General features: G+C 52.2%; 4 protein-coding genes across 4 annotated transcripts; 2 read left to right on the forward strand and 2 right to left on the reverse strand.

The window, feature by feature from the left end:
* Positions 1 to 846: 846 nt before the first annotated feature.
* On the reverse strand, positions 847 to 3434 carry ACET3X_005108 (uncharacterized protein). Its single transcript, XM_069451277.1, has 7 exons — positions 3288 to 3434; positions 3203 to 3231; positions 3088 to 3147; positions 2893 to 3035; positions 2693 to 2839; positions 2180 to 2641; positions 847 to 2132 (listed from the first exon to the last, which is right to left on the reverse strand). Exons 1-7 carry the CDS (start codon positions 3319 to 3321, stop codon positions 1121 to 1123), a joined length of 1887 nt encoding a protein of 628 aa, XP_069307152.1. The 5' UTR covers positions 3322 to 3434; the 3' UTR covers positions 847 to 1120.
* A 1876-nt stretch (positions 3435 to 5310) lies between these two features.
* Positions 5311 to 6350, forward strand: ACET3X_005109 (uncharacterized protein; the record flags this gene model as incomplete). The annotated part of the gene is made up of 2 exons (XM_069451278.1): positions 5311 to 5495; positions 5555 to 6350. 2 exons carry the CDS (start codon positions 5311 to 5313, stop codon positions 6348 to 6350), a joined length of 981 nt encoding a protein of 326 aa, XP_069307153.1.
* A 456-nt stretch (positions 6351 to 6806) lies between these two features.
* Positions 6807 to 9005, forward strand: ACET3X_005110 (uncharacterized protein; the record flags this gene model as incomplete). The annotated part of the gene is made up of 2 exons (XM_069451279.1): positions 6807 to 6821; positions 6870 to 9005. The coding sequence occupies 2 exons, from the start codon at positions 6807 to 6809 to the stop codon at positions 9003 to 9005; spliced, it is 2151 nt and encodes a 716-aa protein (XP_069307154.1).
* Positions 9006 to 9780: 775 nt separating this feature from the next.
* Positions 9781 to 17106, reverse strand: ACET3X_005111 (uncharacterized protein). Its single transcript, XM_069451280.1, has 6 exons — positions 16943 to 17106; positions 16257 to 16893; positions 16126 to 16166; positions 16069 to 16075; positions 15074 to 15999; positions 9781 to 15013 (listed from the first exon to the last, which is right to left on the reverse strand). The coding sequence occupies exons 2-5, from the start codon at positions 16262 to 16264 to the stop codon at positions 15258 to 15260; spliced, it is 798 nt and encodes a 265-aa protein (XP_069307155.1). The 5' UTR covers positions 16265 to 16893; positions 16943 to 17106; the 3' UTR covers positions 9781 to 15013; positions 15074 to 15257.
* Between the last annotated feature and the right edge of the window lie 397 nt (positions 17107 to 17503).

The following is a 17503-nucleotide window of genomic DNA, read 5'->3' on the forward strand; positions in this document are numbered from 1 at the left end:
TTGTTCCAAGGTTGCCAAACCAGCTGAGACAGGCTCCACGTAAAAGCGAGAGATTAGCGAAAGACCATCGTATGTCTTCACCGTTGTTGTCGGCACATATGAGAAGCGCAATCGTACGACACGTGGACTGTGCTTTCTCATGAGCATGACGATGCGTTCACGTGTAGCTTGGGTGATAGCAATTAACGCACCAGATAAGTGGATTTCCTCTTGACACCGTCTTTGAAACCATATGGCCCGAAGATTTTGAGAATGAATACCTCGAGTCACTGCTTGCATGGCAGCCATGATGATCGAACGAGGACATCGATGATGTGAAGTATCCCGAGGTCGATATGAAGACCTGAGCCACATCTTACTGAATCCAAGAGGGCCAGGATGTAGTCTTTCTTTCGTCCACACCACATACGGAATCGTGTGAGTGATCGATCAATTCTGGAAGACACATACCTGCACCTCGTCTACGATACGCCATTACAAGGTCTACGACAGCCCCCGTCTCCCGGACCCATTCGTAAGCTATCTTCAGAGGCACAGACGCTAGGTTCTTGGTGTCCGTCTCAACTGCTCCCTCAGCATAGCCATACACGCTCGTGATGACGTTTCACAACGCTTACAGGCTATCATGGCTTTCTTGGAGGACATGGTAAACTCTTGTGGTATCCATAGTCTTCCCCAGTAAGGCCGTTGGCTGGAAATACCCATGGCTCCGCTCGCGATGCATGTGCTTAGCCTCAGCCTCAATCACGGCCTTGGTTTACGTAGTCTAAAATTGCGGTTTTGTCAGCATAAGACGTTGAACACACGAGGTACCAATCGTCAAACCAAAAGTAATGAATTTTGTGCCACACAATGCCGCTAACCCAAACACCTTGCTAACGAAAGCAAGTTCGACAGACAGACAGATGATACGCATACACAAAACAGCCCCACAATCATACACTAGCCCTCACTCGACACCAACAGCTCCACTATCTGGGCGAGGCAATTCGTACCCACGAGATCTCATCCAAGGAACGATGTTCGGTGAACTTGTTCACGAGTGATCAAATCCACGTAGTCCTCATTCAGCTTCCTGGAATTGTCAGCACGAAGGATGTGGAAGTTTAGATCTCTATGATTAAGACCTGGCTTCCTCAAGCTCGAGCTCCAACTGCCTAATGCGCTCATCCTTTTCGCGGTCCGAAGGTTCTGACGATGCAGCCTTGGCCTTGAGGGTCGAGACTTCACGCAGCAAAAGTGCGATTTGATCAGACTGGTCCGACATGACTCTGTTTTGCTGCTCCATGACCCTGTTCTGCTGCTCGAGCTGAGACTTGATGTCGCCTAGCGCATCACGAAGGGCAGAGGCAGGACCACCGGCGCTGGGTGTAGAGGCTGGGGCAGAAGCGGCGGGCGCAGGAGTGGGCTCGGCGGGCGGGGCAGACCTAGCCTGAGAAGGCGCGGGTGTCGGTGTCGGAGTAGTCTTCGCGCTCTCGGGCTCCTTGGCGATGACAGGGCCCTTGGTCTTCTCTTCCTGACGGGCAGCAGTGAACGTGCGGCGCTCTGTTGGCTTCGGGATTTCCTCGAAGCTCGACGCGCTCTCATTGTCGGAGGTCTCGTCTTTGTCCGCAAACTTGGAAGCTGCTGATGCCATGGAGTCCTTGTTGTCCTTCATAGAAGGAGGCGGTCCACGCGAAGCTAATGATGTCGGGGTAGTCTCTGGCGCAGGCTTACTCTTGGGAGGCTCGGTCTTGACAGGAGAAGGCTGAGCGGCTGCCGGCTCGGAGGGCTTGTAGTCGTTCTCCACCTCCTTGGGTGCCTCTCCCTCATACACGCTCTCGAGCGAGATCTTGGGAGGCGCTGCGGTCTTACCAGCGAACCACTCCGCTGCCGAGACACCAGGCTTGAGACCAGTCGTGGGAGGGTAGATGTCGCTCTGGAACATCTCGGAGCGACGGGGTACGATGAAGGAGACGGGCTCGACGTAGGCATCGTTGACAGTCTTGAAGCAGCGAAGGACCTCGTTCTCGTGCAGGTTGATACCCCGCTTGGGAAGGAAGGCGATACCGCGCTGTGGGTCGCCCGACTTGTATTCGGAGAGATATTCGAACTTGTCGTTTTCGTATTCGTAGTATCGGATGTTGCCGTCACTGCGAGTGTCAGTATAGTCGCTACTGGATGGGAATAAGATACGCACCCCTTGCCAGCAAGGTACAAGCACTGTGTGCCGTCGTCCCAGAAGGGCATGCATACACCAGAGATGGAGTCGAGGATCTGGAAGCCACCGATGGGCTCTTTGGGGTTGCGCGGGTCCCAGAGACCAAGCTGACGGTCGCTCATGCGCGAGAAACCAGTAGTCGCAATACGGTCGGTCTCACCCATCCATACGGCACGGCTGTTCTTGGCACCAGGATGACCAGGAACTTCCTGAGCGGGCTTCTCCTGTCGCACATCCCACACGCGCAGCTTCTTGTCACGGCTCGTGGTGACGAGCAGGGATCCATCGGCGCTCCATGAAAGCGATTGGACGATGTCGTTGTGCTTAAGCGTGAGTTGGGGCAGACCGGCCTCGACGTCCCAGAGCTTTACGGTGTAGTCGCCAGATGCACTGGCGAGGACGTTCTCGGCGGCGGTGTTGAAGAGAACGTGGCCAACCTTCCTATGGCAGTGTTAGCTGCGAATCGGGACGGACTGGGGGGCATCATGGTACCTCATGTGGCCGCTCAGCTTCGCGACGGGAGCAACATCAGCAGGCTCGTCAGCGTCGGTCCACAGGGTAAAGTTTTCGGGCACCTTCCAGATGCCGACTTTGCCGTCGTCAGAGGCCGAAGAGATGAGCGAATCGTTGAAGGGAGACCTGCGAGCAGTTAGCGCCGTGCTCCTTGCGTCTCATCCCTTGTGCGACCGTACCAGTCGGTGTCGAGGACGGCAGCAGTATGGCCGCGGAAGAGAGGGAGCTGGTCGGGAGCTCGGCCACGCTCGTTGATGGGGATGACAGCAAAGGCGCCACCGCCGCTAGCTTCCCAGTTGACGGAGATGTATTCGGGGTTGGCCTGCAGAGGGTGAGCGCATGTATGACGAGGTCGCGTGTGCGCATGAGCTGACCTTGATCAGGTTTGTATCCCAGGCATTCTTGGAGATGCGAAGGTTGTCGTAGCATTGCTCCTAGAGAAGGAGGTAAGTAGCGGCCGAGGTATCATCAGACGACATGCAAGTGTACCTTCTTGGTGCCCTTGCCAAAGACGTGGCCTGGTGCATCTTGTTAGCAATGGTAAGCTGGGCTGCAGTTGGACATCAACACTCACGATACTTGGACGCTCGCACAAAACGGCCTGCCATTGTTGCGATTCGACGTGACCGGGAGGGGTGGCAGATGTGTAAGAATGATAGACTCTCAGGCCTCGTACGTTGGACTAGAAGAAGCGCTGAGGTTGATGATGGGAGAGGGTAATGCGACGGGTTGCGAGCGCGTGTTTCGAGCAGTCGCCCAGCAGCGCCTTGGCAGGTGGACCCTTTGATGCCCGGCTCCAATCTCGCCAACGGTCCCCTAGTCACTTCTTCCCTCCACCACTCCACCTGCAATCCACCAATTTGCAGCTGTTTATGCAGCCTAGCCCTCGCTTCTACCTGGCAACCGCATGTTCGCAGCAAGATCTCCAGCTAATGGGCTAGCATTTGGTACCTCGACATGGGCGATGGAATGGCCAGTCCAACTTGCTGTCTCTCTTCTTCCATGTTTCTTTCTGGTGCTAGCTGCATTTACATTTCCAAGTCTTTTTGTTTACCACCACAGACAGCACACCAAACAGGGATGCATCTCGTGCTGCAATGCATACATCTCTGCAAGCACCCTTCTGTCCGCCCTCGCCTCGAGCATGCCTAGCTCCTCACATTTCCCACGCAGCCATATCGCCCATTCATCGTCGCCAGCAGCCAGCACAACGTTTTCTTCCGGATAGACGATCCACTGTATCCCCGAGAGCGCTTTATCCACCCCCTTGTTGAACAACTGCGTCTGCTCCTTACTCCAGGACTGGAAAACGTCGCAAAGCTGTTCGCGCACATGTTCCTTGTAAACGCTTTCCGCAAGGTAGGTGTAGCGCTCCATATACTTGCGCCGCGACCGTCGACTCTTGCAATCAAGGGCTGAGTCGTTGGGAAACTTTTCAGAACAACCATCTGTAAGACGCAGATACGTGATGTACTGGTCGATCGCTTCTACGAACCTGGTCGCCCATGTCAAGGCTTCTGGAACCTTGTTGCGGAACTCGACTGCATTCTCCAAATGCGTCGCTATCAATGGAACGATGTAATAATGCATCACCCCTAGCGCCATGCCCACGTTGAAGGGCTGGTCGGTCTTGGTCCGAAGGTTGGCAATGGTCGCTGGTATTTCGAAGTGGTACCCCATCTTCCCGATTGTATGCGAGTTGAACGCGAGCGGCCTGGTCCGTTTGGCTGCTTCTTCTGTTGATTCAGAGGCATCATGAGCGGGCGCAGCCCGTTTCGAGCCATGGAGCTGTGAAGTCGCCATAGCTGGCATCAAGGTAGAGGAGTGGAGTGCAAGTGCTCGGGTAAATATTTTTGACCGCGAATCTGACGTCCCAATCGATAGCCAAACGATGATTGTTCCGTTTGTACATTGTTTGCACTGCCACTGTAGGGGTGAATCCTTGTCCTTTTACCTTGGGTGGAGAAATGAATGCAATGGCTTTGTAGCCTCATGTCTCATCATGTCTTTCATAGCACCAACGCCACGTCACACACTGTGTGAACACTGGGTCTGTCCCGGGTATGGCAGAGCGAGAGTCGCCAAGAGTTTGTCTGGGTATGCTCCTACCAAGTCTTTACATGACAAGGCTGAGCATAAGGCTGCACAAGCCGATATGTAATCCAGCACGCATACTTTTACTTGCAAATTCACTCATTCGAGAGATCCTGGTGATATGTAATCCAACATCGCAAGCTGAAGACCGACGAATGGAGTAGTCTTTTTCTCGTCGAATGCAAATTGACTGCTGCTGAGCAGGACAGCAAGGCGACGGGAACACATGCTCGACAAAGCTCGCACCCAACTTGAGGAGTCTGAACGACTGTTTCCCACTCGACTTGGGAATTCGATGGCGTGGGCTAAATGTGTAGTAAACATGTTGCTGGAAAGTGGCTGGCGCCAATGCCTCGGCTCCCGGGGACAGCGGCAATGAGGTAGGTCCCCATGCGTGGCTTGCGTGCGGAGAAGCATAACCCGCGAACGCGCCCTTTACCTTATTCTACCCAGAGTTCCTGGAATCCTGCAGGCTCAACCTTACATATACGAACCATATCGCCATGTCCGACCAAGACGAGAAGACGATTCAACCTGAAGCGCCCAATGCGGCCGGCACGCCTGATGTCAAGGAGGTCGTGGATAAGATGGCGGATGCCGCCCCTAATGCGGATCCAAGGGACATTGACAGGACCGACTTGCTCGCAGGCGTCAGGAAGGTCGACCAAACAATCCTGAGGCTGAACAAGTGAGTGCCGCGTCGTGCTGTCACGATAAGGTTGATAGCAACAAGCTAATGTAGGGCAGGCTCCTAGCTTCCCCAGGCGGTCTCTCCGCATTCCTCTCCACATTCAACTACACCCTCTATATCCTCGCCTACGTGCAGACCAAGTCGCCCTCCATCTCCAGCTTTGCCACCAAGCTCCTCTCCCTCATCCGCCCGGCCTGCGATGACACCAAGATCTCCGCGACAACACTCCTAAACAATGGCACCGTGCCGCCCATCGCTGCGCTCGCGGTCCTCCTCTCAAAGGCGCGCACAACGCTGAGACTCTTCGGCCTCTTCCCGCTATATGCATGGCTGCGTTCGCTTGCCTCCGGCCCCAAAGCCGGCACAGATGTCGTTCTGCATAGAATCGCTATGCTGCAGGCGAGCAGCTACTTTTCCTACCAAGCGCTAGAGAACATCTCCCTCCTCGCCGACTCGGGCGTCATTGGGCCCCGCTTCATAGCCACCCTAAACCGTGGCGACTCCACAACTGCACGTCTGTACCTGTACGCCTACCGCTGTTGGCTGGGCGGCGTGTCATGCGACTTCCTTCGCTTGATGCGCGAGTGGCAGCTTGAGAGTCGCAGGAGGGCGACTAGGAAGCAGATGGTCGCTGATGGACGGGCGATAGCAGAATACCAGGAGGAAGAAGACAAAAAGTTTGACAACCGGTGGTGGACCGACTTTGTCATCGCGAGTGCGTGGTTGCCCATGGCGCTACACTTCAGCAGCGCGACTGGTGGTCTGCCGGGCTGGAACCTGGGCTGGATGGGCGCCTGTGGTTTGATCGCTGGGAGCACGAGGTTCAAGGCCCTGTGGGCGAGTACGGCATAAGGGCGTCACCATGGTGGTGCGAGGTACGCGTCAAAGACGATCGGCGCCATGCACATGTATCTGGGTGCTTGTTCATGTCCAAGTTGGAGGTATGCATGCAGCGTTAAGCCTTGCAAATTTATGGCGTTTTCTGCGGTTCGAATATGAAGTCAACATGCTCTTGTTAAAACGTCCAGACATCAAATACACTCGTTGTATGCATTGAAAGCGATGCAGCCCGGTCACGAATCGGGTATAAAGGATACCTGCACTCTTACATGAACTAGCTGCACGGGGCAAGTTTAACCGACTATCATCCAGAAGTGGGGAAGTGACTATCTTCCAGGCACGATTACGTTCACCAAACCAACATTCGTTCCCAGTGCCCTCATCGCTCGGGCATAACATACCGGTCCTACCCCCCATCCCACAGCAGCATTGCGCTTAGTGCCTATAGTACCTACAGGCGCTTTAAAGATGGATGGCAACAACGTATGTTCGCATCTACTAATAACACAACACCAACTGATCGATTTCCAGGACCTACGAGACGCGAGAATCGAGGAGCTCTTCAATACGAGGCTAGAGGGAGAAGGTTTCAGTATTGTCGAAGCCAGTATCGGTGACTACCGGAAAGCCTTTGACAACCAAGAAATCACCAGCGTTGGCGTCGTCATTAGCTGCCTGAATCGCATTGCACAGTATGACACCATCCAAGGCCTGAATGCTTTCACAGTTTTCAACGAGAATGTCCTCCAGGATGCGGCAGCGTCGGACGCACGTCGAGCACAGGGACTGGAGCCCCGCCCACTAGAAGGCATACCATACACAATCAAGGACAGCTACAAGGTGGCTGGCATGACAGTCACTAATGGCTCCCCTGCTCTCAGAGGCGTCATGTCAAGCGGCGACTCTGCTATCGCGGAGAAGCTACGGGCTGCGGGAGCAATCCTGATTGGAAAGACTAACATGCCACCGATGGCTGCGGGTGGCATGCAGAGAGGTATGTATGGTCGTGCGGAGTCACCTTACAACTCGAAGTATCTTACTGGGGCCTTCTCCTCTGGTTCGTCTAACGGTGCTGCGACATCGATAGCTTCGAGCATGGCAGCTTTCGGTATGGGCAGCGAAACTGTCAGCAGTGGCCGAAGTCCGGCGTCAAACAATGCCATCGTCTGCTACACGCCATCGAAAGGACTGCTCAGCTGTCGTGGGCTGTGGCCGTTGTACATCACGTGTGATGTGCCCACACCATATGCGCGATCAGTAGATGACATGCTGGAGATACTAAATGTTATCGCTACGCCTGACGAAGACACGACCGGAGATTTCATACGCGAACAGAGGCATGTACAGATACCTCTACCCCCTTCAACCGACTATACAACTTTGCGCAATGCCGACGCGCTACGGGGAAAGAGAATCGGTGTGCCAAAAATGTACGTTGGTCAAAAAGACTCGGATCCGCATGCAAAACACCCCCACATCTCACAGGAAGTGATCGCGTTATGGGAGCAGACAGCGAAAAATCTTCGTTCTTTGGGAGCAGAGATTGTTTACACTGACTTCCCTCTGATAACAAACTACGAAAACGACTCAGTATCCGGTGAGGCCAACAACGTCGATGGTCGACCTGCGAACTGGAACCTCCTCGAACGAGGTATTCTTATCGCACAAGCTTGGAACGCTTTCCTCGAAGACAACAACGATCCCAACATCAAGTGCTTAGCCGACATTAAAGACCCAGCGATGCTGTTCCCAAAGCCACCCGACTACAAACCCGACCGCTTCCTCGAAGTACGGAACTGGATTGACTACCCTGGTCTACCCAGTATGGTGCAAAATGGAAGCATACATGCCATTCAGGGCATGGAGCAAGCTCTGAAAGCCCTCGAAGCTCAAAGAAAGCGTGATCTGGAAGACTGGATGGACCAGAATAAACTCGATGTCGTCGCGTTCCCAGCGCAGGGGGACGTCGGTCTTGCAGACCTCGAATTTGATATTGACAGCACGACGCATAGTCTGCAAAACGGTGTCAAGTACTCCAACGGCAACCGCGCGATCAGACATCTTGGTGTACCTACTGTGAGTGTACCGATGGGTGTTATGAGTGAGAAGAAGATGCCTGTAAACATCACGTTCGCCGGCAAAGCATACGAAGACACCAGGCTACTAGAGTATGCATACGCTTTCGAAAGCGCCACAAGGAAGCGTGTACCTCCGTCCCTCACGCCCACGCTACCCACCGATGTCATCGCCCACGCATTCCCTTTGCCGCCTGAAGACAAGCACATCATCAAATCTGTAACCGCCGTTGTCAAACCTTTGGAAGCTTCCATTGACGCCGACAACGAACTCTCCCTGAGCATAAGCGGAACCCTCTATGAGTCCGCGTCAGAAACTCTGGTACAGGTCTTTTTGGATGGTCATGTGGTGTACACTTCGGTACTCGAGAACGCCGAGTGGAATTTCTGGATCTCACATCCACTCAAGAGACCGGGAATTCTGGGTTGGGATCTCAAGCCACTTCCGAAAAAGGACCTCATGGTCATCGTGGTTGCGAGAAGGTTTGTTGGTAATGTGGAGATCAAGGAGGAGTCGAAGTTGCTGTTAGTACCTGTCGATAGGGCTGCCGAGGTGTCTGTTCGGGATGGTGCGGGACAGGCACTTCTGTAGAGACTATTGTATAGCGGTATAAGGTCAATCAGATCATGGTGATAGTATGTGGTGAGATGAATGAATGAGTCCTTCAGGCTAAGCTGAGTGAAGAGTGTTCAGCGCTACCTGGGTAGTCAGACCTGCTTCCGAATTTGGAAGGTCAATTTTGGAAGCACGAGGAGATGGCTGTACTGAATGCAGCCAAATAAATTGCTCTCTGGCTTTCACCAGGTTGAGAATGCAACGCGCCTTTGCGGTCAATCTAGTTGCGCAGGATCCATTGCCATGCAGTTGACCTCGTGAGTACGCTGCAGCATGTCACGAGTGGCTGCAGAATCTTGATTACAGGCACAGACTTTGTAGCGCTGGAAATACCATGGTGTAGGGCTGCGCTGATGAGATTGCGCACCCGAGCTACGAACACGTATGGTATTAATTAGATGGCAAGGTCTGACAGGCCCCGGATACGGGGGCTCAGCATCTACCGTCCAAACTCAAGACGCCAAAATGTGACTCGAATCGCGCTTGAGCAGATGTATACGGCCCCCAACCTGCAGGCCGGTGCGAGAGCTGGAAGAGGAACGTCATGCAGGCTAGACAGCCAATGGATGTAATAGACCGATTTCGTTCACCGGTTTTCGCGCGGGTCTCACTTGCAGCTTGCGTCGTGGCCTATCACGCCAGCGAAGCCCCGCCAATCACCATATCACCGGGAATTCGACATACTGCCAGCCTTTTGCGTGCATTTAGACACGCTGCCCCGCTGTGCTCATATGAGGCTCTGCGTCGTCGCATTTCTGCATAATTTTACAAATCTCGCATTCCCGCAATTTCTCAAAACAGTCGCTCTTGTCAACGCAGTAGCAATGTCACAAAAAGGCGATGAGGACACACGTGTTCTCTTACTCAGGCAAGAAGCATTACTAATTGCTCATCGAGGTAGGATCGCCTCTTCTTAACATTACGGAAACATAAATTGACTAAATCAGATATCTACCCTCCAATCCTGTAACTCCTCGCTTGCAGGCAGCAAAAACAACGCCTTGGCCTAGTCCTCACCACCTCGTCGCTCCTTATGACACTTCACTCCAACCGGCAAGCAGTGTTTGGGCGCTACGTGCATTCCATCGCTTGCCCGATGCCACGCACTGGACGACGAATATCTACCATATCTACCATATGGCCCATGCAGGTCGCTCCCTTTCTGTCCATGCTTTCTCAGCGGTAGACACCGAGTGCAGGCATCAGTATGCTCCGATGCTTGTGCGACCGGCTGGCGGCACAGGTGGGGCGTATGCAACTGCTGGGACAGCAGGTAAGCTGCAAAGTCTTGTTTGCCCACCGATGAGTCCTAAGTGCATCTCATCTGTGTCTTCAGAAGAGTGAGTACAGATTCCCACTGTTGTGATAGGGTATGGCTAATTACCTTTAGAGGCTTCCGCGTCCCCAGAGCGATTACCCCTGTACCGGTACCATTGTCTGGCCCCTAACCTGCCTAACGGTCTGTCAGTCACACACACACAACCAGAGGCCTTAGAGATTCATCTCTAGTACAAGACTAGTTTGGGCTGAGTCACAATACTAGTGTAGTACGGGATGCGAATCACGCAACGTTCTATGTCTGCGCCATACATGAGAAGAGAGCCTTACCTGAACGACCCCGATAGTTTGCCTCAATATACTCCCTGATCGTAATGATCGCAGCAACCGTTGCCGGCAGACCTACGACAAGCGCCACCAACAGCCCCGCTATCTCAACTGCATCTCCGACACTTATGCTGTCGCTCGACTCCGAAGGTACCCTCGGTGCTGAAGCAGCACTTGGGCTCACTGTGAATCGAGTAAATCAGTCTCCTTACGACACGCCTCTGCTTCTGCGAGATGGAACATACCTAAGGCCCATAGGAGCAGGATAGTCGCACAGAACTTCATCGAGGCAGTCTGCGACATGATGACGGCTTGTCTTCAATATTATCCACACTTGTGGAAGTTGGCTATGATACCTGTGATGGAGAATGGGTATAACTACCACCGACGATGGTAATCTGTCACAGCAATGTTGTGAGGGGTACCGAGACTGCGCTACGGGGCTGGGGCATGTGTACCGTTGACCAGTAACCCAGACATATCCCAGTACTGAAGCCTCCGCCTACTGGAGATGATGCTTGCGCCCAAGTACCTAGTCAAAGGCACGTCAGGCCAGGCCACAACATCCTGAGAACAGTCACATGCGACACACACCGGCAGCAAAGTGTCTTTCGATACTCATGATCTTCACCAAAACACCTCAGTGACTATGCTGGAAAGGCTCACCGAAATGGGTCTAGGGATAACAGCAGACCAAACAGGATCGGAACCACCTCAAAGAGGCTGTGGAGGGCATTATTGGGATCTTTTTGCCATTGCGTACACACCTCAGGCATCCTGTTCCGTCACTTTCCACCAATTGTGCCTCAGCACAACGCTGGGTGAGCTGTGATAGCTGTCGGCGCAGTGCGTGATGCATGTAATACGCGCCCAAGCTCTAGCTTCTCGCGGATTGATTCCGCGGCCGCATCCCATCGTTCAACCAGCAGACCACAACTGTTCGGTCATACGGAGAAGACCTCGCGATGGAATGATACCCAAAGACAGACCACAAGCAGATGAACTTCTGAAGCGCTTGTAGAGTGTCTGCTTTTTTCCAAGCAGATCTTTTCATTTTCACAATTGCGCGCTTTCTGGAGGTCAATCCCACGATGAAGCCACGGCTGCGTCCACCGACTGTACTCTTACCAATCAGTGGGATACTGCCAGCACATCATGTAAGTAAGCCGTAGGACCCACATAGTCACCACATGACTAGTTTTTCTTGCGAGGACCAGAGGCCCACACTGAGTATCGGGCTGTGTCGTGACCTTGACGGACGTCATCGGGATATATGGCTTTTACGACCACGACAAGGCAAAATTCATTCGAAACGATCTGGCTATTCCACAGACTGGATATGCATAGTCCGTAACACCCGTTTCTCATAAGTTGTAATATGCTAGTAGGTGAAGAGGGCATGGCAACGTGCTCGGGGCTGAGGGGATGACACCGCCACACTCCGATCCAATGTAGGTGGAGATGAAGAACCAATGCCGCCGAACATACTACAAGCACCGCAAAGTGGTGTAAAAGTTGGCAAAAACACCCTATCATGTGGAGTCTTGACCGCGTCCTCCTCAAAGCACCGAGCGAAGCGCACAATTTACCCGGACGTTGTCAATACGATGCGAGGACACGTCAGTACGTGCTTATTGCTCGCAGGACTTCGCTAGCCTTCTGTATGATCATGATTTAGACGAAAGGAGAAGGTGCCATATAGCATGAGACTAGCTACGCATGTCCCTATGATGTGTGCTACGCTGGAAGGAAGACTTCGTCCGCTTACTGAGAATCCATAGCTCGGATGGACTGTAAAGCCCCGTTTATTGCTGCATTACTCTGCATGGCGATGGATACTCTGATAATTCCACGAATAAAACGAATGCGTCAACCATGGTCGTCTCCACTCAAGGACTCCAAAAGCTCTACGAGATGAGGTCGAGTGTGAGGAGATCTTCCTTCAATTCACCTGCATACCACCCGGCAACGCCGTGAGCCAACCATCAAAATTCTCGCCGACCATATCCTTGACATTACACCTGTTTTGTGTAGCAATGTTCTGCTTCTTTAGTGTTGGAGCTGACACGTAGTTGTTCCCATCCATGGCTTTCTGCAGCGAGTCGTCCTTCCAGCCAAAGAGGTAGTCCGCATGTGTCGAAAAACCGGTCGCATCGCCACTAGACCACACAAAGGGCTGACTGCCGTCGGCGGGCCAGTCTGCCTTGCTATTGAACTGCTTGGTGTCCCAGACAGTCTCAAGCAAGATTTGAGGAATACGAATGGGGTGCGTGGATGGACATGCCCCGCCGTTCTCAAATGTGCCGGTTGCTGGGTATGAGACGTGCTCACGGTGGTTTGGTGAATCGAGGTTTACGCCATCCCAGCACTGTATGAAGTCAGTCAAGCTGTCGAACACACCTTCCTCGTGTATACGTAACGGTTGGAAACCTGTGATTGATCATAATACCCGCGGGGCACGGCTGCTTTGGAAACTCGAGTGTTTCCGGCTCCCGCGTGCCCTCATTCTGCATGCATATATACGTTAACTGACGAAAGTCGCGAGCTGCCTCGCGAGTACGGTACGAGACATCGCCAATCAGCATGCGGAAGCCTGGCTTGAAAGCTGTTACTTTTGTAGCTTGCGAAGTGCTGAAGAGGGCGTCCGTCATATAATATACGACCCAGGTGGATGTTAGACAGTGCATGGCATCATCATGGGAAGAGGTCATTACCATGCCGCCGTTTGTACCCTCCATGCCCTGTTGCGCTCGTTGAGGGACGCGCTTGAAAGTACCGTTCCTTGCTTTGAAGTACACCACTGCGGTCCAGTAGTTGCCTATAGGTATCTCATCAGCGTTCGGTCGCACTCACAAGGGCGATATCATACTGACTTAGGTCTTCGGTAAATTCGCAGGTAGTGCAAGTTGACTGCGCCGCTAGATCATGACCTTTGGTGGGGTCCATCGTCACGTTGAAGGAGTTCTGGTTGTGTCAACAACTGTGCGTATGTGTTGGCACAGGACTTTTCTTACACCTCCGATGATCTGATGAAGATGCGGCGACGGATTAGATCCTGGGTTGACCAACGGATCAAGTCGTTGAACAGTCAACTGTGCGCATCCGAAACGTAACAGCCCTGCATTTGCGGTAGCGAGCAGCCCGAAGGCACTGATGATGGAATAGAGTCTCATGGTTTTTGCACCCTGTTTTCTTCAATGTGTTGATGTTGGCGGTGATCTCCTTGAGTGATATTGCAGCGCCTGCCATAGTCCATCTTTCATAGATAGTACAAACGCCATATCTTGATGTGGAAGATGTCGAAAACTGCCGTTGTCTTGGAAAGGTGGTGGGAAGAGCCGAATGTCAGAGCAATGTAAGCTAATATCGGGCAGCGAATGCGCGCTCCCTTGCCAAGGAGAATTGAACAACGTCTCCGCATGAGCGAACATGTTCATCTAGAGCCTTCGAATGGAATGATGTTTGTTTAACATGAATTTCGGGCTTGTTCTAGGACGAAGACCGAAAGTATGGAAGACTCGGGACTATCCGGCCGACCATCTACAAGCGTACCACTGGCCATGACTATGTTCTTGACCTCTCTATGTATTCAAGATACCATCTGATATATAATGTTCCAGAATATAGTACCTGCCCTGATCATTCAGCACAGTGCAAGGTCAGATATACAAGTCCGCGCTCCTAGGTTCAGTCAGCTTTGCTTGCATCATCGAGCAGAGCAGAGCAATATCACCTAGCAACATATTCTGCATCGCGAGGTTTTATCATTGTAAATTCATCATGAAGCTCATTGTCATCACCACGTTGGCGTCTCTCCTCATTACGAGTGCTGCTCAAACATACCCAGAGTGCACTGCCGAAGTCGCGCGAACCGACGACTGCGCCGCTGTTATCAACGCAAACGCGTGCTACAACAAGTTTCGATGGAATGCGCAGACTTTGACATGCATAGATGGAAATGACAACGCAGTAAAGCAGAAAAAGGTAAAAATGAGTGCAATCGACAACAAAGAATGCATAGCTAACGATACCGGTGCTTGATAGGTCTGTGCTTGTTGCAGCTGTGTTGGAAAAGTCATGTGTGACTGGGCAACAAAACAGAAGTTCTGCTGAAGAAATCGAGAGCCAATGGGCCGCTTGTGTATACAAAATTAAATTTCAACTGATCATGTATACTGAGCTCTCCAGTCTAAGCGGTTCTTATCGTTTTTGGGCTGTTGCACGTTTTGCCTTTCTTTGCATTCCGTGATAATCGCTCTGAAAACCGATAGGTAAAGTGACTTTGACGTATTATATAGTGAGACACGGTGCAAACGCATGTTGCATACTTGCTGGGCGCTGGCGAGCGCTTGTTTTAATCCTACAACATTTGATAGTACCTTTGTTTCTAACGAGTCAGTGGGGATGTGGGTATCTTGCAAGACGATACGCTAACTTACGCGTTGGCTACCGGCAGCGGTGCAACACGACAACGAGAAGTACAGTATGAGTGATGTACGGGGGTGGGTCGTACAAATATAAGCAGTGCTTCAGAATGAATGTTGATCGTCAGGATGATGTCAAACACCGTACGTCAATAGCTAACTTTAGGTTTGTTCATGCAAAACCATACTAGAAGCATCCTCACCAGATGGTGTATCCACCATCCACAATGATCTCGCTGCCCGTAACATAGCTGCTAGCATCGCTGACCAACCAAACTGCGGCACCTCGAAACTCCTCCGGCTTGGCAATCCTCTTCATTGGGATATCATTCAGCCATTCTTTACTTAACTTCTCCATCTCTTCGCCCTCGTTTGCCTCTGTCTGAATATACCCCGGACTTAGCGCATTGACGCGGATACCATGCGGTGCCCATTCAGATGCCAGGGATTTCATGAGATGGGCGGATGCAGCCTTTGAAGCGTTGTATGCCGATTGCTTCTGTGGACGGTTGACGATGGAGCCAGACATGGATGAGATGATCAGGATGCGACCGTCGACTTGGTTGTCGATCCACCACTTGCCTGCTGCGCGAGAGAAGAGGAAGGTCCCGGTCAGATTGACGTCAATCATGCGCTTGAAGTCTTCGAAAGGGTAGTCTTCTGCCGGTGCGCCGCCAGTGATCCCAGCGTTGGTGACGAGAATGTCGACTTTGCCAAAGTCTCGGATAATCTTGTCCCAAGTAGACTTTACACCTTCTTCAGAAGAAGTGTCGCACTCGTAGCCATGCATCTTCGGCGGAGGTAGACCCTGGGACTCAGCCTCTTTGATCAGAGCCTTGGCAGATTTGTCGGCGCCTTCTTGTTTGAGATCCACTATAGCTCCATGAGCACCTGAGAGGGCGAAGGCGGCAAGAATCTGTTGACCGAGTCCTTGGGAGGCACTATGTAATACTTTAGCTAAGTCTCAGCCATGCTCCTTCGTCTTCCAAAAGACGGCAAAGACCACTCACCCGGTTACTGATTGAAATTAGTATAGTTGCCAAAGAGACTTTCTCCATATTACTTACCGACAGCTACCTTGCCTTCGAGGGAGAAATCAGGCAAAGTCCTGCGCTGCGTGTGAGTAAATCGAATTGCCGGTCTGGACAGATGCGAGAGCGCCTGTGAGGTCCATAGGAGAGCATTGCGGGCGACATACGGAGGCATCTTGAACGTTTGCTGATATGATTTAGATAACTAGGGAGGCAACTTAAGCGTTTGGAGACTGAGGAGGTGCAAGCTTGCAATACGTTCAAGAGCCTTTGGGGTTGTTTTGATATCTGCGATGTTTACGTGGTACGGTTTTGTGAAATAGGAATTACGTCACATTTGCGTACGCCAGTGCTCAATCGAAACGTCGTCACCCGATCTTTGCCATCCAGCTGATAAAGATATGAGCATACAGAAGAAGGTGTAATGAGATAGGAAGGTATAGTGAGACGAGAAGGTGTCTAGACAAAATTGGGAAACGGCAATGTAGTAATGATTCAAGTGTACCATAGTTTTGTTCAGGCCAGGCGGAGATTGTGGGTTGTTTTGAAAAGTTTGGATAAAGGCTACCTATAAAGACTACCCTTCACTGGCAATACTTGGTTATCCTCTAATCTGGTGGTCGTGATGTTCGTATCGGGTATAGAGTGTCCTCCAGGTTACATGACGGTGCACCAGCAAGACTCGTCACAACCACAGCAGTCACACGACTCGCCGCACTTCGGGGCTGGTGAGGGCTTGATGATAGTCGAGACGGAGGATGCAATACTGGCAGGCATCGTGACAGTGTTCGTAAGGAGGAAGTGCTAGATAAAGTATCAGTTGTGTAGTTAGCAGCAAGCAAGGAACACCTACCGAAACAGGTGACTTGAACGTGTCGGACGAGGAATGAGAGCTCGGGAGTCTGACGAGTATATGTGTGATATAGGCGTTTGAGATGGCTGAGTTCAAATGCAGTGGAAGATGAAGGAAACTGTTCGCAGACGTCTACGGCTCTTTATACCAATTGCGGTACGAAACAGCAGGTTTGGTTCATTCCCCAAGATCAACCACTTCAGAGGTACGGCTACCGTCATAGCGCTTTGCTCACCCCCTTCATCCGCCCTCGTTGGCCACACACATCGAGCCCTGACCCTGACCCTGAGACACGCATATCGATGCTCCAGCGTCTGTCAATTTTCAGGCATAGGATTGGACCAGCGGCTTCGGTGCACCGCCTCACCGACACTGCTGTGTCCTGAGCAAGCCCTAGACGCGAGTCTAAACGGCGTGGTAGATGGAAACAGCCGCAGCTGTGGTGGCTCAGCTTGCTCGCTGCCGTTATTTTCGTCGCCTGATTGGCTTGTGAGCAGCATTCGTCGTAACACGTCTGCATTCAAGCATGCAGACCCTTGCATGATGCTTGGACTGATTGCG

Source organism: Alternaria dauci, chromosome 4, assembly GCF_042100115.1.
Source record: "Alternaria dauci strain A2016 chromosome 4, whole genome shotgun sequence".
In the NCBI taxonomy this organism is placed as follows: Eukaryota; Fungi; Ascomycota; class Dothideomycetes; order Pleosporales; family Pleosporaceae; genus Alternaria; species Alternaria dauci.